Source organism: Dama dama, chromosome 30 (genome assembly GCF_033118175.1).
Source record: "Dama dama isolate Ldn47 chromosome 30, ASM3311817v1, whole genome shotgun sequence".
In the NCBI taxonomy this organism is placed as follows: domain Eukaryota; kingdom Metazoa; phylum Chordata; class Mammalia; order Artiodactyla; family Cervidae; genus Dama; species Dama dama.
The window spans coordinates 35,308,830-35,333,589 of NC_083710.1; the positions used below are offsets into that span (position 1 = coordinate 35,308,830).

Below are 24,760 nucleotides of genomic sequence, written 5' to 3' on the forward strand. Positions count from 1 at the left end.
GGCAAATGCAGCATGGTTTTACTAAACTGTCATTATTAGGTAAGAATCAACTCAAAATCCCAAAAGCTAAAGCTAAATGATTATTATCAAAAGCAATGGACATGAGTTTGCGCAAACTCCCGGAGATGGTGAAGGACAGGGAAGCCTGGCGTGCTGCAGTCCATGGGGTCGCCAAGAGTTGGACACGACTTACCAACTGAGCAGCAACAACAGTGTTAAATACTGTATACAAAAGCCATGCTGCTTCAGTTCATGTGTTTAAATACAGTAGTGAGATAAACACCAACCAACCACACACATCTTAAAAAAAAAAAAAGCCTCCAAAACAAAAACTCACAAGATTTTTTTAAAAATCAATAAAACAAAATTCCCTTGAAATAATCAATTTTGAAAACTCTTAACAAAAGCAAGCTGTCACTGTACAGAAGCACCAATTATAATAAAGTTCAGAAAATAAGTGGCTGAACTCCTAGCTTGTTACAACAAAATTTAATTTGCTCTATCCAAAGCACACCTCTATCTAAACACAATTCTGGAAGTTTATCCTGGATGACTCTTGATTTACGAGGGAAAGAAAGTTAACTCAAGGTTGAGTCATTTTCTACAGGAACTATCATTTTTATAAACAAGTTTCTAATCTAATCCATCATTTTAAGTAAAGAATAGACTGGGGTTACAAACAATAGGATGAATGGCACATTTAAGTCTGAGGATTCATATGCAGATAAGAGAGAAAACTCAACTGTTTGCTAAGGGAAGCTGAATATTGTAGGTCATTAGCCATAAAAATGTTAGTGGATTCACATTCCATAAAAACAATGACAATCCTTTCAATATAAAATCACCAATTCATCAGACAGGGAATTACCATGTTATTTTAACAAAAATGAGTTTAATGTTTCATTCTTTTTTAAAGTACTTAATAACATTCAGTATGACATTTCAGAACTAAGAGCACAGATGCTTAAGTATCTAATAAACAAACAGTTTACAACAAATTTAAGAAGGATAGTCCAACAGAAAAATAAGCAAGTGAAAGTGAAGTCGCTCAGTCGTGTCCTGACTCTCTGCCACCCCATGGACTGTAGCCTACCAGGCTCTTCTGTCCTTGGGATTTTCCAGGTAAGAATACTGGTGTGGGTTGCCATTTCCTTCTCCAGATCTTCCCGACCCAGGGATTGAACCCCAGTCTCCCGCATTGTAGGCAGACGCTTTACCGTCTGAGCCACCAACCAGGGAAGTCCAAAATAAGCAAAGGACACACACACAAAAAAATCCAAGGTCAAAAAGCATGAAGGAGAAGCTCAACAGGACCAGTAATCAAATGTTAACAGCGCAGGGCTTCTGACTATAAAATAACAATGAAAGATTTTTACATCTGTTTTCAAGGCTACTGAAAAATCAGCACCCATGAGTAAAAATACAAATTTGTGCAGCATTTCTGAAAAGTTATCTATCAATTATTAAAAGCTTGATTTTGTATTTTTCCCTAGAAATTTATACTGTGTAAAAAACTTACACTGAGATAATCACATAAATGAAAAAACAGACAGGCATAGGTCAGTAAATGTTATAATCTCCTCCTCAGCATGTTACCAGTGGTCTCTCTCTCCGCTACTTCATTTTTCACCTTATAGAAGACTCAGTGCTTCTCATTCTCTCCTAAAGAGATTTTTGTTTTTCTCTGAATGTAATTAAATATTATCTATAGTAGTCCAAGTAAATTACTTGATGTGTCTAAATCTCCCATTTCCCAATATGTGAAATGGAAAAAACAATGTCTCTCAAAGAACTGTTGGGGTAACTAAATGAGATAATGAAATTATAAAACATTTAATTTTATAAAAGAATTACCATAGTACCTGAAACAGATATAGAAAACCACTGTCAACATAAATAAAGTCAAGTTTCTGTCTGTCAAGGCATCACTGAGAAAATCTGATGTACTTTCACCAAATTTGACAGATACGTTTGAGAAGCTAACAGTTATGTGGGGAGGAGTGAAAAATTAAAAATGTTGGAGGATGAGGGATCTGAACATTTCAAAGAGAAGATGAACATTCTCAGAGCAACTACAAGAGAAGGTCTTTCCAAAGGGTAACTAACACAGTCTGATCCAGCGTGAGCAGCGACAAATATTCACTCATTTAATAACAGTAAACAATTCCCAAACAAGACTAGAAAGGTTTGACTAACATCATGTTTTACCAATAATAGCTACCGTTTATGGGGCATTTCTCACTCAGTCCTCATAACAACTCAACAAACCAGGTATTAAGTGTAACATTTTTCTCCTTTTGCAAATGAAGATACAAAAAGGTTTAACTAAACTTAAAGACCCAATCAGTGTAGATTAGGAGATTCAATTCAAACTGCCTGGCATCCAACTTCCAACTCTAAAATCTTGACTACTGTCCAACGCTACTGAATTATTACTATTCCTAACAGTTTGCTCTTAGAAATAAAAACTCACCATGAGCTCTGAGCAAGCTACAAACAAGAACCAGGATGCTCCTCTGAACTCCAACAAGTATACCATACATATCCCTAAATCTAAAACTTGAGCACGTTTCCAACGGCATATAGCAAGAGGAGGTGAACAGAGGATTAGTTGACTCCGTAACAGAAGAATAGCTCAGAGGGTGTTAATTTGGAATTCTGAACACAATTTTCCGTCGGAACATTCCTGTACAACACTCATGGGGAAAAGATCCCAATGTGGCTCACCTGGAAATCTAAATACTAAGTAAAACAACATCTGAGAATATACTAAATGTTCAGAAATGGTTTCACAGGTGACGCTTTGTATTGTGATACCCATTAAGATTTATTTTTTCAATGTCTTCTCCATTTTCTCCTCATTTTCCCCCTGACCCCTCCCCGCCCAAGACCAATACTTGGTTTCGTGTTCAGCAAGTCTAACCATCTGAAGGATTAAGGAAGGATTTACATCCCATACTGTCTATGCCACAATCCTATAGATTTCTCCAAATTCATTTTAGCTCTCACCAGTTTGTCAGTCCTATTTGGTTCCCTATGTAAAAGTACGTAACATAAAAGTCACCTTTTGAAGAACATGAAATGTACACAAAAATTTTTAAACGTCAAAGTAATCAGAAATCACAAAATATACATCTCAGAAAACTTTGTAATAGAGATGATGGACAGAGGGAAAGATGCTCTTGAAATCGAGAACAGTGGGGAGGAAGCTCCACACTGAGACTGGGGGAATCACCTGGAGATAGGCCAACCCCAGCCTCGTCTCCTCACAAATAAGCCAGGAGCAGATACGCTGGCCTCCTCCCATCCTAACAAAGAGCTTTACAATCAGGAACAGAAGAAATAAACATGATATTCACAAGTCTCTGTCCTCTAATCCCACAGAATTTAACTTGGTGTTAAAACCTAAAAAACTTACAAAAGTGAAACTGTTATCCCACTACTAGAAACTTCGATAAAATACAAATGCCCAGGTAAAAACTGCACATTGACTGAAATGTTGTACTAAAGTACAATTAAAACAAAAGAAATGTAAATGACAAGCACCAGAGCCTTTTTGCTTTAATTCGGGAAGGTAAGAAAGCTAAATACAAAAATGACTTGATGACTAAAAAAGAAGGCAAAGAAGTACCATGAGTGTTAAACAGCGGGAAGCCAAAACTGCCAGACACAAATTCTGCAGGAACTTTTATCTCAACCATCGGTGGTCATACAGCTTAGCAAGAATAGTTAGCAGATGTCATCATGTCATTTACAAATATCTGTATTCTTTACATCAGACTTTGTTTTAAAGAGACTGTCCCTGAGGATTTCTGACAGAAAGTTTTACTGCTGTCCAGATCACATCTGTGATTCACAGTGGATCTCAGGTGCTTTTCTGTCATACCAGTTCTCAGCTTGATCTATCTACCTTGTTACAGTTTCCTCATGCACTGATGTCTAATATATTACCTCCCATTTTCAACAAAATTCCAGCTCCAGTGTTCTGGGGGGCTTATCTCTCCCACTGAGCATACACCCATAATTCAATTTCTTCTGCCATCACTCCTGGCCAATAACTGTATACATCCTCAAATAATGGTACTTTTCCTATTTATATGTTCATAACGTAGAAAATTTTTTAAAAAATCAGTGCTTCTCAAATACCAGTTGTGAAGATCGTGTTTTTAAAATATTTCCTATTCATCATGGTCCTATACATTATTTATAAAATACAAGTGAACTACTAGAAAATGATGACATATTTGGATGTTGTGGTATTATCAAACTGTTACAGAAGTTTCTAAACATTTGCTTTCAACGTTTTAACTTCTTTCTAGCTGCGGCCTCTTAACACACCATGAGCAGCAGTGCCCTAAGGCACATATTCTTAGTATACAGCTCTTCTTCATGTGTCTAACAACAATAAACCACCCAAACAAAGGTTCACCCAGCTATGAATCTCTGTACTGTTTTTTCACAGCACACATTTTACTTCAACAAGTCCTTACAGATACAAGGCCCTCAGCCATAGTCTCTCAGTTCATCTGTGGTAGAACAGAACTTTAAAATTTCCTGAAGATACGAACTCTCTACTTGCAATCAAACAATACCTTCTGCTTAGCATCACTGCCTCCCCATATTCCTCATCTTCAAAACCACAATTCAAACATCTTTTCTCCACAAACTCTTCTGGATCTAGAGAAATCTCTGCTATGCAGCAATCACCACACATTTAAATTTGCGCAGATTAATACACTGCTTTGTAAATTTTCTCTAGTAGATTCATGCACTGCCTCTTGAATTAGATTTGAGGAAAGCAGAAAAAATATCAGCTGATTCTTCTTGTATGTTCCACATAGCCCAAAATAAGACTGCTCACAATAAAAATATCTGACTGACCTGATTCAAATAATTCATATATTCCAGAGGCAAAAAGCAGCATTTGCAGCCCAGGGATCGGCCCAACTGAGATTTTCAGAAAATTATTTATCTAACTATGAAACAGTAGTAAGTATGGCCCAAACACCTGTTTTCCAATCTCGTTAAGAAATAAAATGTCACTGAGTAATCATGATAGCTTACTTAGATCACCTGGAATTATGATTAAATATTTACATAAATGTGAATAACTTCCACTAAATTACGTCATTAAACAGACATTATAAATTACTACAACAGAAGAACAGACAAAGTCTCCATGTGCCTTTACTTCACAGCATGCAATACTCTCATACCAATAGTTTTTCTAATACAAAGGAAGTTTAAGCTTTCTCAGCTGTTAACAATTTAAAAACATATGCAACCTATACTCATAGACTGCTAAGTATATAGCCCACTATTGGGGAAAAAAACAAACCTCTATGTCTCTACATATTATTTCAAAGGTAAATGGCAAGAAAATATGGTCCTTCAAAGGTATAACATATGAATCTGAGTTTCTAAGTAGATGTTGACACATAGGTCCTTTCAGTTCAGCCAGTCATTGAACTTTAGACATGGGAGACACCACAGCAATTATCCAAGCCATGCTCATCATTTCACAGATGTGAATATTACAGCCTAGGAAGCTGGCCCAAGATCACAAAGCTAGAGATCCAGGATCTCAAAAATTACAGCCAACGCTCCCTTCACTATACTAATATAGTATTCACTATACTTCTTCCATCTGAATACATTTTAATATCTCTCCACATACAGAGTTCACCTCTCTAGTAACATTTCCTTCTATTGTTTCCCTTTACCAAAATAAATTTTAGAAGAATGGGTATTATAACCTCTTTTTTTTCAATCTCCAGGGATTTTTACTGCTTTTCTCAAAAATTAATGTCAGCAGCTCTAAATCATGTATTTCAACTTTAAGATGCAATCCACCAAGCCCTCATATTAGGAACACTTAAGGATTTATTTGCCATTCTACTTTTACTTTTTACTCACTCATCGGAAATGCTACTCACCACAGTTAACTGATTATTATTTTTAAAAACGTGAAAAGGCCACTGCAGAGACCCTTAAAACCACTTAGGGGCTTTTTAATTTTCCCGACACTAAGAAGCTTCAGGTAACTTTACGTCTAGGTTGGACCTGCTACCCAGCACATTCCTATCTCCTGCTACAGTGACAGGCTTCATCTACTGTCACTTCTCATCATCACCAATGAGTCTGCTTGTGTCCAATGTTTCTTAAAAGCATGTTGTAATTACATACTTATTCTCATCTGTTTCAAAATGGAGATAATAGTAGGTACATGAGGGTACTGATGTAATTTATACCTGACCCCATATTTTTTTGTCTAGAGAACATCTTGAAATCCATTGAATTTATCCAGTCTTCTTGAAATTCATTGAATTCTACCTTTTGAACAGATACTTCCTAAAAAGCACCTTAAGCTTATATCAGTTTTCTAAAATTAACATTCTTTTCTTTTTAATCTTTCTCCCATTACTTAGGAAACTGAATTAGTTGTAATTTCATAGTAATTTCCACCAAATTTACAACCTCCTGAATATTCAGCTGCTATTCCTAACCAAAAATATCACCTCCTCTAGATTATTATTACTATTAACATAATGATTCTCATTAAGACTCAAAGGCATCAAACTATAATAAACTATTATGAGGTACTTCAAAATCTATTCAACCTCAATTTCAAATAAAATTAAATGTCTAATATGAAGAGATTTTAAACTGTTTTTAAACAGTTGGGCCAATTATGAAAAGCTAAAGATTAAGTGTGCCTTTTCATGAGAAGTTTAGATTAGGGGAGAAATCTTTGAAATTTAGACAAAGCAGTCAGAAAATAAAATAAAAAGATGATTAACATGCCTACAACGGGTCACAGAACAGCAACTACAACATTAAATAAGATGTTTATCTTACAAAGAGAATGCATTAAGATTTTGTTTTAAATGAGCAAAAATAAGCAGAAGAATTTAGTTCCTTCCCATAGAAAGTCCCTAGATCATACACAGAGATCAAACAAAATTCTCCTTTAAGAGATATACAACAAGGAAGGTTAACAAAAGGCAAGAAGAACATTCCAGTCCTCCCCCACTTCAGAGAACAATGACCATTATGTCAGCAACACCCCCGTCACCCCTATGTTCCATTTAGTTTCATGTAAACGTCCATTGCACCTACCTTTCTTCTCTGAGAGATGTTGAGGGCACCAAAGTCATTAAACAAGGATGAAGCAGGTGAAGTTAGAGGATCTGGAAGGTAAGTTACATAAGTTTCCACACAGGCTACTCAGGAAACCTACAAATCTAATAGATGTTTAACCCAAATGCTTATAAATAATAAATAATAATAAAAATCATATTGCACAATATCAAACTCAATGCTCACACACAGAGGATGTTCAAATATTTTCTGAGGGAAAAGAAACACAAACTGGAGGATACTTCATTCAGCCAATATTCAGTACACATTTATTCAGCAACTATACAGATCAGGATGTATCTATTTGCTCAGAACCAAAAGAAAAATAAAATAGAAAAAAAAAAAGCAATCTTAACCATGTTATTAGCAATGTGTTTATGAAGGAAGTCTACCTGTATGTAGTCTGTGTTCTTGAGACCAAGTCATAAGAAATATAAAAGGGGCAGGGGTGAGGGGAAGATAGTCAAATAGTTAAACATAACTGAGAGATAGGGCTTGGATTTTAATATTCAGGCAAGGCCTTAAAACCATCTACCCTGCAGAGTATTCCATACTGTTAAGTTTATCACCATTTTTGACAGTTATACTAAAAAGATAAAGCAAATTAAATTTTTAAAGATGGGGCTATTAAATGTTTCAAAATACTAACATGAAATTCAAAGATTTTAAAGGTTCAAAGTTCCATTACTCTGTGGCCAGAAGTTATAAACAAAAGTGTATCTCTAAATTGTTTCTCACTTAGCAAATCAGAATGAGTTTCTGAAAAGGAATGCATGATATGCACCCAAATATTTTTATCTTCATTTCTGAGCTTTAGTTAATTTTATGTTTCTCATTAAACTATCTGTGAAATCCTAAAAAAATACAGTAAATTTTCTCATTTAAAGGAGACTTAAATCTCTTTATAATGCAGTACATAAAACTGCTGCTGTATTTCTCTGGCTTCTTGTGTCTGGATTTTCAGGGTCTAGTCCTTCATTAGAATTAACACTAATTTAATTAATAATGCAAAGAGAAAGAAGTTAATAAAATATTAAAACTCTAGATTTTTATGTAATTAAATATTCAAACTCTTAAAAATAGGTATTATTCATCTTTTATGCTACCTTTGATAGTATAAAGGACCAAGTCAGCATATAAATCCTATGGGAACACCAAAAATAGTATAATGCTACACATCTGTTTCTAATAATTCAATATTAAAATGTTGCTACTTTTTCCTACAGTGAAAGAAATTTGAAATTTCCAAGTAGTGAGAGAAACTTGATACACATACATAAAATGTCTATCTCAAGAAATAATCAACATGCAAATTCTTATTATTATAGACAACTGTTTAAACCAATATTCAATTGTAACATACTTTTAAAAAAAGCAGTCCTGAACATTTATTTTTAAAATAGGATCCAGAAAGATACAGAAGAAACATTTATTTTTGAATTAGGATACAAAAAGGAAATTCTGTACCAAAAGTCTTAAAAATGTCCATAACCTTAAAACAGTAATTTCATGTCTAACAATGTTTCCAAAAGAAATAACTCAAAATATGAACACAGATTCATACACATAATCCAATATTGGAGTGTAATCTTTAAAAAAAAAAAGTAAATTATGAAAATAAACAATGGGATTCAATTTACAATGATCAAGAAACACTCACACTATATTTTAAAAGTATATTTAATGTGATCTTAAGTATTATTATGCATATACTTGAGTGTATTTTATGTGTGTTTATATATATTTATCCAAATTTTAACAGTTACCTCCGAGTGTGAAGATAATAGATCATTTCTATTTTCTTCCTTATATCTATAATTTTCAAAATCTCTACCGTGGATATATTGTTTTTAGAGTCAGAAATACACATACCTATAAAAGAAAAAGGGATCGAGTCTTACCGTGGCCTGCGTATGGCTTGGCACTGTCATTTAGAAGGCTTGGGGAGCTGCTACTATTAGTCATTCTCTGAAAATTAAAACATATATACATAATATCACTGAAGAATGCAGAATTAAGAATATTCAACCAATTAGGTTTAGACTGACCCTCTTTGTATCTACCCCTCCAACCGATCGTTCACGTCAGTGACATGCTCACGTTCCTATAATGCTGTTGCATGGACTACAATCACCTAGGCAGAAACTTATTTCACTCATTAGCCAGGTATTTAAAACCAGTCACAGAACCATTTTGAACTGCACTTCCATAACTCACTAGCCTGAGCAAGACACACAACTACTCAGTTTCCTTCTTCGTAAGTATCCATCTGGGGGATGTGAATGACAGAGTCAATAAACACTCTCTGCTATTCTCCCTCAATACATATTATCCTTCATACACCTGATAGATGCTATGAAATTAGGCTTGTCTCTGTTCTCTGGACATGTCCCACCCTTCCTTAACACACTCCACAGCCTCTACGGCTCGCGATCCTGAAAGGACTTCATCCCATAATCACAACACACACAGGAGGAAAACTAGCCTCTTTCTAACCATCCTCTAGACTTCAACTGCACCCTTGAAAGCTCACCTGACTTCATTACAGGAGGTGGCTTACCTGTATCCCTCTGACCTCATCACCTCCTAAAAGTCCACCTCCCACTCACCAAATGTGAGGACAAAGGAAGACTCTAGAGGTCTCCATCCCCAAAACACACCTCAGTTTCCAGGGCCATGAGAATTCACGCCAACAATACCTGCATCACAGGATACTTCGTCTCCACAGGGCTTCCAAATCCATTGACTCCAATAAAGCTGGTGCTGAAATAGGAATCTGTGAGACTCGTATCAGTTAAAGCACCTCCATCGATTCCAGGAACTGAAAGAGAAGGAAAATTCAACTATTTAAATTATTTAAAAGCACAAATGGTTGATGTAGTTTCTCTGTTCCCAAGTAAGTTTTGGGAACTTATAATAAAGTCTCAAATCTCTGTCACACTTGTTTTTATTTACTTGTTCATAATTTGATTCAAACAAAACTAGCTCAACTCTAAAAATTTGTTAAACAATGCTCAAGTTGAATAACTTCTTCCACAGAGATAGTTATTTTTATAATGTCACCTGAGAGCCACTAAGCACGACAGGAAGAAACAAACCACACTTGCATTTATTTCTACTTTTCTCATCAAGTTTCCGTTCTTTAACTTGCAAGAAAACAGGAGAATGGTAACTACTGCAATTTCTCCTGTGAATCTTCATATACTTAACAGGACAAGTTTCCCAGGACTGTTTCTCATAACACACCTTATGAAACAGACCAGCAGTTTCACCTTAAACTTATTCATAAAACCAACTCAACAGTGGTTGCAATGGGACAGAGCTGAGGGCAACAGACAAGCTGTCTGTCAATTCTAGGGTGGAATAATACGGAATCACTGTAACTACTAAAATAATCCATCACATATCAACAAAGTGATAAACAATACATTTTAGATCCTATTTCTTGGTAAGTACAGTTGACCACTGAACCACACAGGTTTGAACTGTCTGGGCCCAATTATGAAAGTGCAAGTCGCTCAGTTGTCTCCAACTGTTTGCGACTCCATGGACTATACAGTACATGCAATTCTCTAGGCCAGATTATGGAGTGGATAGCTGTTCCCTTCTCCAGGAGATCTTCCCAACCCAGGGACCAAACTCAGGTCTCCTGCATTGCAGGTGGATTCTTTACCAGCTGAGCCACAAGGTAAGTCCAAGAATGCTTGAATCGGTAGCCTATCCCTTCTCCAGGGGATCTTCCCAACCTAGGAATCGAACCGAGGTCTCCTGCACTGCAGGGGGATTCTTTATCAACTGAGCCATCAGGGAATACACAGACTTTTTTTTTGATAAATATATTGGAAAAATGTTTGGAGATTTATGACAATTTGGAAAATTTGAAGGCGAACCACACAGACTAAAGATATAAAAGAAAATGAAAAAAAGGTGTGTCATGAATGCATAGAATATATGCAGATATAGATATTAGTCTATCCTTACATAGGCATAAAGTAAGTGATACTTAATATAAAATTAACAATTTTCATTTTCTCACTTTTATAACTTTACTTTCAAAGAATCACAGTATCATACAGTATGCCTCTCTCCTAACTGGAGAAGTTATTATAGGTGACACATCAACCTATCATCAGAGGTTGTTCTTCTTTAAATGTAACATTTCTAATACTATATTGAACATGACTATACAAAATTTGAAATGCTATGCAAATTTTACAACTCGTTAATAAGTGCACAGGCTAGGCTACTATGAAGCAATCATATCCCAGACACTAAGCTACCAGAAAGCAATCCCACTGCTGCCGCTTCACACCTGTAAATAACTATGAATTCCTTTTTCACATTTTCCATTATGATGTCCAGTGTTAGTAAAACACATGATACCTACAGATTTTGTATCCTATTAAGACAGCAGTGATGAAGGTACAGACAGAATATGACTCATTTTGTAAACATACAAAGCAAACTTCCTATGTCCATCAGTACAGTACAGAACTGAAAATGTATTTTCTCTTCCTTGTGATTTCCTTAATAGTGTTTTATCTTCTCTAAGCTTACTTTATTGTAAGATTACAGTATAAACTACATGTAACATAGAAAATATGTCCCAGTTTGTTGTGATCCACACAGTCAAAGGCTTTGGCATAGTCAATAAAGCAAATGTTTTTCTGGAACTCTCCTGCTTTTTCAATGATCCAGCAGATGTTGGCAATTTGATCTCTGGTTCCTCTGCCTTTTCTAAAACCAGGTTGAACATCTGGAAGTTCACAGTTCACATCTTGTTGAAGCCTGGCTTGGAGAATTTTGAGCATTTCTTTGCTAGCATGTGAGATGAGTGCAACCGTGTGGTACTTTGAACACTCTTCAGGACTGCCTTTCTCTGGGATTGGAATGAAAACTGACCTTTTCCAGTCCTATGGCCACTGCTGAGTTTTCCAAATTTGCTGGCATATTGAATGCAGCACTTTCACAGCATCATCTTTTATGATTTGAAATAGCTCAACTGGAATTCCATCACCTCCACTAGCTTTGTTCGTAGTGAGGCTTTCTAAGGCCCACTTGACTTCACATTCCAGGATGGCTCTAGGTGAGTGATCACACCATCATGGTTATCTAGGTCATGAAGATCTTTTTTGCATACTTCTTCTGTGTATTCTTGCCACCTCTTCTTAATATCTTCTGCTTCTGTTAGGTCCATACCATTTCTGTCCTTTATTGAGCTCATCTTTACAGGAAATGTTCCCTTGGTATCTCTAATTTTCTTGAAGAGATCTCTAGTCTTCCCCACTTTATTGTTTTCCTCTATTTCTTTGCACTGATCACTGGAGAAAGCTTTCTTATCTCTCCCTTGCTATTCTTTGGAACTCTGCATTCAAATGGGTATATCTTTTCTTTTCTCCTTTGCCTTTAGCTTCTTTTCTCAGCTACGGCCTCATCAGACAACCATTTGCCTTTTTGCATTTCTTTTTCTTGGAGATGGTCTTGATCACTGTCTCCTGTACAACATCAGGAACCTCCATCCATAGTTCTTCAGTTACTCTATCAGATCTAATCCCCTGAATCTATTTCTCACTTCCACTGTATAATCATTAAGGGATTTGATTCAAGTCATACCTGAATGGTCTAGTAGTTTTCCTTACTTTCTTCAATTTAAGTCTGAATTTGGCAATAAGGAGTTCATGATCTGAACCACAGTCAGGTCCCAGTCTTGTTTTTGCTAACTGTATAGAGCTTCTCCATCTTTGGCTGCAAAGAATACAATCGATCTGATCTCAGTATTGACCATCTGGTGATGTCCATGTGTAGTCTTCTCTTGTGTTGTTGGGAGAGAGTGTTTGCTATGACCGGTGCACTGTCTTGGCAAAACTCTGTTAGCCTTTGCCCTGCCTCATTTTGTACTCCAAGGCCAAATTTGCCTGTTACTCAAGGTATCTCTTGATTTCCTACTTTTGCATTCCAGTCCCTTACAAAGAAGAGGACATCTTTTTTGGGTGTTAGTTCTAGAAGGTCTTGTAGGTCTTCATAGAACCATTCAACTTCAGCTTCTTCGGCATTACTGGTCGGGGCATAGACTTGGATTACTGTGATACTGAATGGTTTGCCTTGGAAACGAAAAGAGATCATCCTGTTGTTTTTGAAACTGCATCCAAGTACTGCACTTTGAACTCGTATCGACTATGATGGCTACTCCTTTTCTCCTAAGGGATTCTTGCCCACAATAGTAGATATAATCTTGAGTTAAATTCACCCATTCCAGTCCATTTTAGTTCACTGATTCCTAAAATGTCGACATTCACTCTTGCCATCTTCTGTTTGACCACTTCCAATTTGCCTTGATTCATGGATCTAACATGCCAAGATCCTATGCAATATTGTCCTTTAAAACATCGGACTTTACTTCCATCACCCATCACATCCACAACTGAGTGTTGTTTTTGCTTTGGCTCCATCTCTTCATTCTTTCTGCAGTTATTTCTGCACTCTTCTCCAGTAGCATATTGGGCACCTACTGACCTGGGGAGTTCGTCTTTCAGTGTCCTATCTTTTTGCCTTTTCATACTGTTCATGGGGTTATCAAGGCAAGAATGCTGAAGTGGTCTGCCATTCCCTTCTCCAGTGGACCACAGTTTGTCAGAACTCTCCGCATGACCTGTCTGTCATGGGAGGCCCTACACAGTACGGCTCATAGTTTCATTGAGCTAGACAAGGCTGTGGTCCATGTGATCAGATTGGTCAGTTTTCTGTGATTGTGGTTTTCATTCTATCTGCCCTCTGAAAGAGAAGGATAAGAGGCTTATGGAAGCTTCCTGAAGGGAGAGACTGACTGAGGGGGAAACTGGGTCTTGTTCTGATGGGCGGAGACATGTTCAGTAAATCTTTAATCCAATTTTCTGTAGATGGGCAGGGCTGTGTTCCCTCCCTGTTGCATGACCTGAGGCCAAGCTTGACCTGAGGCCAAACTATGGTGGAGATAAAGAAGATAAGGGCGACCTCCTTCAAAAGGTCCCATGCTGCACTGCTGCACTCAGTGCCCCCAACCTGCAGCAGGTCACCGCCGACCCACGCCTCCGCCACAGACTCCTGGACACTCACGGGCAAGTCTGGGTCAGTCCCTTGTGGGGTCACTGCTCCTTTCTCCTGGGTCCTGGTGTGCACAAGGTTTTGTTTGTGGCCTCCAAGAGTCCTGTTTCCTCAGTCCTGTGTAAGTTCTGGTGGCTCTATGGTGGGGTTAATGGCACCCTCCTGCAAAGGGCTTATGCCGTAGCCAGGTCTGCTGCACCTAGAGACCTGAGGCAGGCCTCTGCTGACCGCACCTCTGCAGGAGACGTGTTTCTGGCTCAGTCTCTGTGGGCTGGGCATGTTGTGCCATTCCCAGGACTGAGCCGCTCGGGTGACCAGGTGCTTGGCGAGCGCACTGTCCCAGGTGGGCCGTGCATCTTAATCACCTCCCAAGTCCCGACCGCTCACTTTCCTGGGTGTGCCGCAAGAGCACTGTCTCAGGTGTGCTGTTTGTCTCCTCAGGAGAGCTGATCTCAGGCTCCAACCCTTCCGGCACACGTCAACCACCCAGGATCTCAGGAAGACAGCTGGCAGTCTGCTCACTGTTGGTGGAAGATGCTATCTCTGGGGCTGAGATTGTAGCAGCCCCTTGCCTTCTGCCTCTAGCTGTCTAGCTGTCACAAGCCTGCCTTTCTGCCTCTGGGTGGGGAGGGGCCGGTATGCAGCTCTCCTTTGGTATGCAGCTCAATCCTTTGTTCCCTGAGAGGGCCAGGCAGTGGAAAATTCTTAAAAAGATGGGAATACCAGATCACCTGACCTGCCTCCTAAGAAATCTGCAGGCAGGTAAAGAAGCAACAGTTAGAACTGGACATGGAACAGCAGGAGTAAGTCAAGGCTGTGTATTGTCACCCTGCTTATTTAACTTCTATGCAGAGTACATCATGCGAAATGTAGGGCTGGATGAAGCACAAGCTGGAATCTAGATTGCTGGGAAAAATATCAATAACCTCAGATACGCAGATGACACCACCCTTATGGCAGAGAGTGAAGAAGAACTAAAAAGCCTCTTGACGAAAGCGAAAGAGGAGACTGAAAAAGTTGGCTTAAAACTCAACATTCAGAAAACTAAGATCATGCCATCTGGTCCCATCACTTCATGGCAGATAGATGGGGAAACTGGAAACAGTAACAGACTTTATTATTTTGGGCTCCAAAATCATTGCAGATGGTGACTGCAGCCATGAAATTAAAAGACACTTGCTCCTTGGAAGAAAATCTATGACCAACATCAGTCAGTCAGTTAGTTCAGTCACTTAGTAGTGTCCGACTCTTTGCAACCCCATGGACTGCAGCACACCAGGCCTCCCTGTCCATCACCAACTCCCGGAGTTTACTCAAACTCATGTCCATTGAGTCGGTGATGCCATCCAACCATCTCATCCTCTGTAGTCCCCTTCTCCTCCCGCCCTCAATCCTTCCCAGCATCAGAGATTTTTCCAATGAGTCAGGCCTCGCATCAGGTGGCCAAAGTATTGAGTTTCAGCTTCAGCATCAGTCCTTCCAATGAACACCCAGGACTGATCTTTAGGTTGGACTCGTTGGATCTCCGTGCAGTCCAAGAGACTCTCAAGAATCTTCTCCAACACCACAGTTCAAAAGCATCAATTCTTTGGCGCTCAGCTTTCTTTATAGTCCAACTCTCACATCCATACATGACTACTGGAAAAACCATAGCCTTGACTAGTCAGACCTTTTTTGGATAAGTAATGTCTCTGCTTTTTAATACGATGTCTAGGTTGGTCATAACTTTCCTTCCAAGGAGCAAGCGTCTTTTAATTTCACGGCTGCAGTCACCATCTGCAGTGATTCTGGAGCCCATAGAACAAGTTTGGCCTTCCATAGAACAAGTTTTAAAGAAAAAAAAAAAAAAGAGCCCAGCTGAAAATACTGAGTGGTTCTCCTCTGCCAAGAAGGACATCACAGACAGGTGCTGGCAATGTTTATCCCAAGGGATGAAATCCAAACTTCTTAGTCGACATTAAAAAGCCCTCAACATTCAGTTCTCAACCTATCATTATAGTATTTCCTAAAAGTTCTGGGTCTGAATCTCAGTTCTGCCACTTACTAGCCACAATGTCTTGGGCAAAATGCTTATAAAGTGGAGATTACACCATGACTTGTAAAATGAGACTCATACCATCTACCTGGCAAACTTTAATGAAACGTTATGGGAAAAAATGAGAAGTATCTTTAAAAAAATGAAAAGTATCTTAAAAGTTCTCGTAAAACTCCTGACGGTTGCAACTCTATAAATTTACTAAGAAAAAATGAATTGTACATTTACAATGGATGAATTTTACAGTAGGTAAATTATATTTTGATAAACCTCCTTTTTAAACCCCTTGGAGAAAACTGGAATTATTCAATAAATGGATTTAAAATAACTGTGTATCCATCAGGGAAAAAACACAGATATTTCCAAAATATCAAAGATTATAATGTAAAAGTATACATTCTACTATAAAAAGGTCTTACAATAATTTTAACATTACTGAACTCTCTCCTCCAGTCAAACCAATAAATTCACTATATGTTGAAGGTCTATAGTTCACAATTGGGCTTCCCAAGTGGCACTAATGGTGAAGAATCCACTTGCAACGCAGGAGATGTAAGAGACATGAGTCCGACCCCTGGGTTGGGAAGATCCCTTGAAGGAGGGCAAAGCAACCCACTCCAGTATTGTTGCCTGGGAAATCCCATGGACAGAGGAGCCTGGTGGGCTACAGCCCACAGGACTGCGAAGAGTCAGAGACAACTGAAGTGACTTGGCATGCACAGTCCACAACAAGGACTACCATCAATTCCAGCAAACACATAGCCCAAGCCCTATAATCTTCAAGACCCAGGTACAATGCAAAAAACAAAATACTTGAAGTTAGTCACTGTGTTCTAATCCAAGTTTCACCGCTCACTAGCTGAATGACCTTAAGCAAAACCCACTAAAATTCATTTCTTCATCTGAAAAAAAAGCAATCACATCTCATTCACGGGGCTGTGAAAGGCCCTCAAGTGAAGTAGAGTGCCTAACACCCTACCTCAAAGGTAATCATAAATGTTATTTTCCTCTTTCCTCATCTCTACAATGCATTCCCCCATTATTCCAAGATGTTAAAAACTCCACCTTTTAAGACACTGTTTATATCACTCATGTGACCAAAAAAAAAAGAAATCCTTTGATCCTTCATTGCTGTCTTCAACCACTGAAACACTGTAAACTGAGATTAGGAACTATTCCTGCTATTTTTCTGGCACTCCCTACTCTATTAACACGTTTACATAAACACTCATATACAAGTAAGCCCTTCTTAAAAGTATGTATTCTTAAAAGTTGATAAACAATACAACAGATTTTCACATCCAACTTCTATAAAACACCCCATGCAAATGGTATCACTGCCTCCGTTTTTCTGATGGTGCCGAGCGACTCAGACACTAGATGACAGCACAGTGGGTGCAGGCCCAGGAAACGGGCTCCTCCGGCCACTCAGCAGTCACACCACCCTCTGCCCCGCCCGCCCGTGGAGTGAGCACAGACCACGCAAACGCAGCTGCCCGTGAGGTCTGCTGGAGCCAGCTGCCAATTACTCATCCTTGAAAGTTAATGTAATCTAAGTCTTAGTTTCCTCCTCTGTAAAACAGAATTGGTAACATCTACTTTCCAGGGTTTTATGAGACTAAAAGACCTGGAAGTTTGTATCTCTTGACTATCTTCCCCTACCCCCCTGGACCCCTGCCTCTGGCAACCACCAATCTCTTCTTCATTGTCATCTATGCATTTGGGTGGGTTTTTTTTTTTTTTTTTAAGATTCCACATGGAATTGAGATCGTACTATATTTGCCTACATATTTTTTTTTTAATGTAACAAGCTTGAACCAGATTACTCAAGACTCTGTATGTTTCTTAAGTATGCATATGTTATACTTTGTGTTAATTTATGTATAAGTATACATAGTACAGTAAGATGTAACAGCTTAGTACCATCACTTGTAAAAGACCATAAACAATCTAAATAGCCACTGAAAAGAATAGTACAATCATACAAGGGAATTATCACACAGTCACTATAAAGAGTAATGTATACTTCTATGTGTAGATGTGAAACAAACTAGAAGATAAGCAGTATGGTGAAAAAATTCAAAGTGCATTAGGCTTCCATGTGTGAGCAGTATGTACCAGAGATAGGGAAATACAAACATGAGTGATGTACAAAGAACATCTCTGAAAAGATATATAATAAATTAAAAGAGTGTCTTTTGGAGAGGGATCAGGGAACTAGGAAGAAGGGAGACTATTTTTCACTGTGTATCCTTTTGCACTATTTAAACTTTTAACCTGTGCATGTGCCTGTGACTCTTCATGACCCCAGGGACCGAAGCCCACCAGGCTTCCCCTGTTTACGCAGCACATTTTTAATTTCCAAAGCAAGATATTGTTCCTAGATTTAAAAAGCTGCAATTTTTAATGTTAAAAATACAATTAAAAGCTAGTTTTAGAAAAGCAGGTACAATATCTTTAATTTTTTAAAGAAAAAGATACCAAAGGACATAAAAAAAGGAAGTTACCAGAAGAGGGCCATTATCCACAGGCCAATTAACTCAGTCAAGATTAGAGAACATGTCCTTCCCTAAGCTGAAGCTGCTGAGAGATCAAAGATTTTTAAAGCTATTGGGAAGGAAAGAGGATGAATTCTAAAAATTGATCATAAAATAATGTTTCCTAGAACATAAACATTTAGAAAAACACAAACATTTTATACCTGAAGGAATTTTAAACATCATGTACTCCATACCCCATTCTCATATTCTATAGACAAAGAAATATATTTCCACATGGACTAAATTACTAGCCTAAGATCAAAGTTACTTTAAGACAGAGTACTAAAGAAAAAAAAAACACCTAATTCTCAGGAACCCCAGTCCAACTGTAACTCCTATACAACAAAAGGAGGAGCAAATACTCTATGTATGAATTTGTTGACAACTCTATGACAACAAGCTTCCCAGGTGGCTCAATAGTAAAGGATCCACCTGACAGTGCAGGAGACAAGCATTCGAACGCTGGGTCAAGAAGATCCCCTGGAGGAGGAAATAGCAACCCACTCCAGTATTCTTGCCTGGGAAATCCCACGGACAGAGGAGCCTGGCACTACAGTCCATGGGTCATGAAGAGTGAGACACGACTGAGCAATTGAGCACACACTGATCACATATGACAACAGTGCATAAAGCAAGAACTTTATCACAATCCTTTGTACAGCTTCAGCTTATAAACTACTTTATAAAAACAGAATATAAAGTTAATATGGAAAAACAAATGTAAGAAATACTGCTACACAACTTGAGTGTGTGTATGTATGCCCATACTATGGACCTAACTGTCTCCCCCTAAATTCTCCTACTGAAACCTTAACCCCCAATGTGAGGGAATGTGGAGATAGGGCCTTAGGAGTAGTTAAGGTTACACACAAAACTAATAATAATGATTAACCCTGGGCAATGAGATCAGCTTAACTTTATACACTGCTGTTCCAGTGAAAATTTTTACAAAAAAAGTTTATTAAAAACTAAATAAATTCAACCCTAAAATAAATAAATTTCTAAAATATTTCTAGGTACCAAAAACATTCATACCTTTGTACACAAAAGCAGATACGCCTACAGAAAAGCAAACAACAACAACAAAAAAAGATGCAGCAGTGGAAGCATGGAATCCTAACCACTGGGCAACCAGGGAATTCCCTATAGAACATTCCTGAAAAGACAAAATTATAGACATGGAGGGCAAATTAGTGGTTGTCAGGGATTTGAAAGGTGACAAAAAGGCCTCTTGAGGGTGACAGAGCTGCTCCATGTCCTGACTGTGCTGGCAGGTGTAAAAACATACACACAATAAAACTCCACAGAACTAAATATACACATGTGTGCACACACACACAAGTAAGACTCAGAAAACCTTGAAAAAGGCTAAGTGGATTGTGTCTATCAGTGTGGCTGTGACACTGCACTACAGTTCTCTAAGTCGTTGCTGCTGGGGAAACGGGAATGGGACAGTACTGCTCTTTCTGTATTATTTCTTACAACTGCATGTGACTCTACAATTATCTCAAAATAGAAAATTAATTTAAAAAGAGAAAAATCCTACAAAAGGACAAAAATAGATGTTTTGGCCATCATTTATCTTCTTACAGAGTCATTTCAAATGCACTTTCATGGAAAAAAGTGTTTACTCACTAACTGAATCTTACTGAGACAGTACAACCCTCTCCGAGTACTCCTCATAAAGCTCTAAACTTTCCTCTTAAAACTTCTCAAGATCTAATTTTATCTTATACACATACCTGTATTCCCCACTAGAAGGTAACCTCCACAGGACAGACTTTTGTTTCATTCAATGTTGTATTCCTATCACCCTGATCAAAACTTGCCACTTTGCAAGCACTATAATAAAGGAGTGAAATCAATGGTATTATAAAGTCTCTTGTTATCTACTTTGTGTATTGTCAAATAAAAATGTGTTAACCCACACCAGCTCTCCTAATGGCAAATATCCAGTACTCACTCCTCTGTGAGCTGATTCAGGTTTGTGGGGTGAAAAAGTATAATTCTGGCTTAAAAACAGTCTTGCCATACACTCCAAAGTTTGCTTATGAACGTCAAGTTATCCCCTGCTTTCTGCCATTTGAACAGACAGTCATGGTCCAATCATCTGTAGCTATTTTACTGGTCTTGAAAATATACTCTCAAAAACTGGGAGGTAAAGAAATGTACAGGCTAACTGTAGACTTATTACTAATATTCAATTAACAGCAGCAACTAATCCTGACCCCTCACTATGTGCCAGACAATGCTCTGATAGTGTTATATCCAAGCCTGTCACAACTCTGAACTAGGTACTACTATTACCTCCACGTTTTAAAATGAGAAAAACAAGATGCTTAAAAGTTAAAAACTCAAGATCACAAAGGTAGTAGACAGGAGAGCCAGATCCATCTTAGATGTGCCTTATGCCAGAGTCTTCACTGCTAACTAAATCAGCAGAACTGAAAAGTAAGTCTGTTTTGGTAAAATAAATCTATTGGGTTTCAAATAAAGTAACATATATAAAATACAAATACTTGATATATAGTTGAGCTGCTAAAAACTGAGCATCTTGAAAAGTGTAGCTGGCTGAAAATATTAGAATCACATCATTAAAAGGTCAAGAATCAGCAACTCAATTAAACCACCAAATCAAGCCACACTGAACCTTTAGAAGATTCGAAGTCCAAAAGAAATACGAAATGTCTAACACTTTAAAAAAGAATAATAAATAAACAGCTACTTCCCAACAACCCTGAATGCCAGACTATGTTCACTACCATACTGCCAGGTCAACGAAAGAGCTGGAAGTGTAATACTTCTGTACAGATAAAAAGTAAGCAACAAATGAAAATACAGTTCCTTTATGAGACTGAAGCACCACTGCAACTAAGCATACTAAAAAAAAGCCTTTCTGCTTTAGTTTTCCAATGCTTGAAAAATAAGGATAAAATTTCCTCTTGCATTTACCCCTCAAGTTTTCACATAATCTGAAACACTACCAAAACAATTCAAGTACTAAAGCAAGAGTCAAAAACTCAAAGGCCAAGAGGAGCCAGGCATATAAGTTACCCAGTCAGTAATAAGGCAAAAATGGAGTCTTGCCCAGCCAACACACCTAATTCCAATATAGAAAAGAGTTGCCCTTCAAAAAAAGACAGAAATCTGTAGTTTAGTGTTAAACCTGATTTTTTAAATGTTGTCAACTAATTCAGTTACAATCCAAACACATGCAAATTGAAAACATCAAATTATATCATAAATTGTAGGCATCAAAATGGCTAAAATTATAAGATAGCTAATATCAAGTGCTGGGGAGAACATGCAGCAACTTGAAACAACTTGAACTCTCATACTCTGCTAAAGGGAATGTAGATGTGATACAATATGTTCAGAAAACTGTCTGAAGTCATCTACTTAGGGCTGAACATATGCATGCCCTATTACAAGTCTGAAATTCCACTCCTAACATAAATTCATAGACTTGAACCAAAAAACATGTTCAAGAATGTTCAAAACAGTGCTCTTCTTAATAAACAAAAATTGGAAACGTTCCATCACCCACCAACAGCAAAATGAGAATATAAAATGAGGTACATTCATACAATGTGTAACACCAAGCAAGAATGAGACTAAGAGGCTGCTCCTACATAACTGATCTTACAAATATGCTTAAAGAAAAGAGGCCCACAATGTTCTTATAGAGTTCAAGAAAAAGCATGAAAAAGTAAAAAATGAATCTACAATGTAGTGCGTGAAGTCAGTGGTTACCTCTGGGAAAGGACAGTGACTGGCAGAGGGTAGGAAGAGCAGGACTTCAGCAGGTCCTGATTCAGTTCTATTTCCTGATCTGAGTACTGTTATGAGCTGTTTTCATCTTGTGAAAATTCCAAAATTTATGGTCTGTATACTGTTCCGTAGGTGTGTACACTTCAACAAAAACTTTAAAACACACACAGCCCCAAGATACCTAAGGAGCCCAAACAAAGTATTTCTACAGGTGGGCCCAGCTTATCAGAGCAGATCTGTCTGACACCCCAGCTAAAGAAATAGTCTCCATTCTTACACCTGAAGAAGAGCAAAGAAAAAAAAGTAAAAGCAATATAAAACTGTGTCAGTGACTCTACCTGATCAAGTCAACAACTAACAAAATTTAAATTTCTCCTAATAACACCTCTCAGAATGTGTCCTCCCTTTTAATTGCCTCATACACTTACCAAACCAAGTGTCTCATAAAATCAGAGTATAATACAGCTAAACATAGAAAGTAAATCAAAAATCAAAAATAAAGTGTAGAAAATTCAACACAAACATTAAATCACCAACACAATCCTGTTCCCTGATTCCTGAACAACCTAACTCAACTGGCCACTCACTAATAGGAGACAATTTTATCTCACCCAAAGGAGCCACAATCTAGACCATTCCGAGTTACCCAGAAGCCTACAGCAGACAAGAGGAGCCTTGGGCTTCACCCAGTTGAGTTAAAGCAAGTCCCACAGAATCCAACTACATAACGCAGCTACTTAATCAAGTAACTGTTAAATGACTAAACGCTGACTTCAAAATGCCTTTCCAGCACTGACTGCCTGTCCTCTCAAGAACCTATCTCCCAAACACGTTCGGATCCTGAGATATGAAATGGTCCCCATCTTTGAGTCACTGCTAGTATTTCTCCTCCATCTCCAACCTCACCTGTTTACAGCCTGTCCTAACTTTCATGTCCCAAATATACCACATCTATGTATTAGAAAATCCTAAAAATATCACATATTAAATTGAACACCTCCATTTTTTTAAACATGCCTCTTCTTGTAGGTAACAAAACCACTGTTCAGTTTCACTGCTTACTAATCAAACATAACGAATTAATCTGAGCCACAACTCAATACATCCAGCAAACTTACCTAGAAAATGCAAAGTTGCTGCTCCAACGTGATAAAATTCCACCAATAAAGTAACCATTTTGACAAAACATTTTAAGTTGCAAATTATTCTTCTTGGCATATCACCCTCACCAAATATATCTACATTGAAGTCAGACCCATCAGAGCAAAAGAAACAATCTTAAAAACACACACTAACACCCATCTCTAGGAAGACACAATAATCCTCACAGAGCAAACAGTTGCTAAAGCATCAAGCCAAATACACCATTTACAGTTTAAAAAAAAGAGAAAGTTCTGACATCCAAGTTAGCCAGCCTATCAAATGAGTTTCAAATCTAGTAACTTTTTAGAATTCCCAAGGAAGTAGGATTTTTCCACGTGGTTTAGAAATGCTCCATACACTGAGAAACAAACAAGGGAAAACTCGACACACCTCTACTTTTCAAGGGCAACCTTTTGTAAACTAGATTACCACTCACTAACGACGAACAAGTCACAAGGTAATAGATAAAGACAAGTTAAAAAAAAAAGCCCGCTGTCCTGAGAGAGCCGAATTCGAGGGCTCAGTCGCACACAAATGTGCGCGGTTCATGGCGAGGCACTTTTCCGAGGCTCCGAACTGAGGGTTCGCTGGATACAAAGTGGTAGAAAACAAGAGATACACCTCCGGACACCCTGCAGACTCCCGCCAGCTTTCAAGAAAACTGCGGAAATGCAAGTTTGGGTGAAATCCCGACTCAGACCGAGCACGCGAGAGACGGCTGCGCGTCGGTTCGCTCCCGATTCCTTAGAAAGCATTTCCTGCCTGGAAAACCTCTCTCCCAGAAGCCGTGCACACACACACACACACACAGGAAAAAAAAAAAGGAAAGGAAAAAAAAACTTTTTCCGCTCTTCCAACCCACTCCTGGAAGCCGCGGAGCCCGCCCCGACCGACACACACCCACCGGGGGACCCCTTCGCTCGGCCCGGGGTGCGCGCGCGCGCGCGCACACACACACACACACACACACACACACTCACAGGTGCCGGCAAACCCGGCCCCTTTCCACACCCCCCGGAAGCGACACCCCCATCTCCCGCACGCCGCGACC

The 24,760-nt window shown here is 38.4% G+C and overlaps 1 protein-coding gene across 9 annotated transcripts in view; it reads right to left on the minus strand.

Annotated features, from left to right (window-relative positions):
• PAN3 (poly(A) specific ribonuclease subunit PAN3) overlaps positions 1-24,760 on the minus strand; it is a 119,995-nt gene that overhangs the window by 94,119 nt on the left and 1,116 nt on the right. For 8 of the 9 annotated variants that reach the window (XR_009691418.1, XR_009691419.1, XR_009691417.1 and 5 more), the window contains exons 2-4: positions 9,840-9,961; positions 9,042-9,108; positions 7,120-7,190 (exon numbers count right to left, since the gene is read on the minus strand). Coding sequence is in view for 6 of the 9 variants with exons in the window: in XM_061133728.1 (XP_060989711.1) it covers positions 7,120-7,190; positions 9,042-9,108; positions 9,840-9,961 (260 nt within the window). In the remaining 3 variants the exon portion in view is untranslated. Of the gene's footprint in view, positions 1-7,119; positions 7,191-9,041; positions 9,109-9,839; positions 9,962-23,684; positions 24,130-24,760 lie in introns of those variants that run through there. The other variant, XM_061133732.1, reaches the window with a different exon arrangement.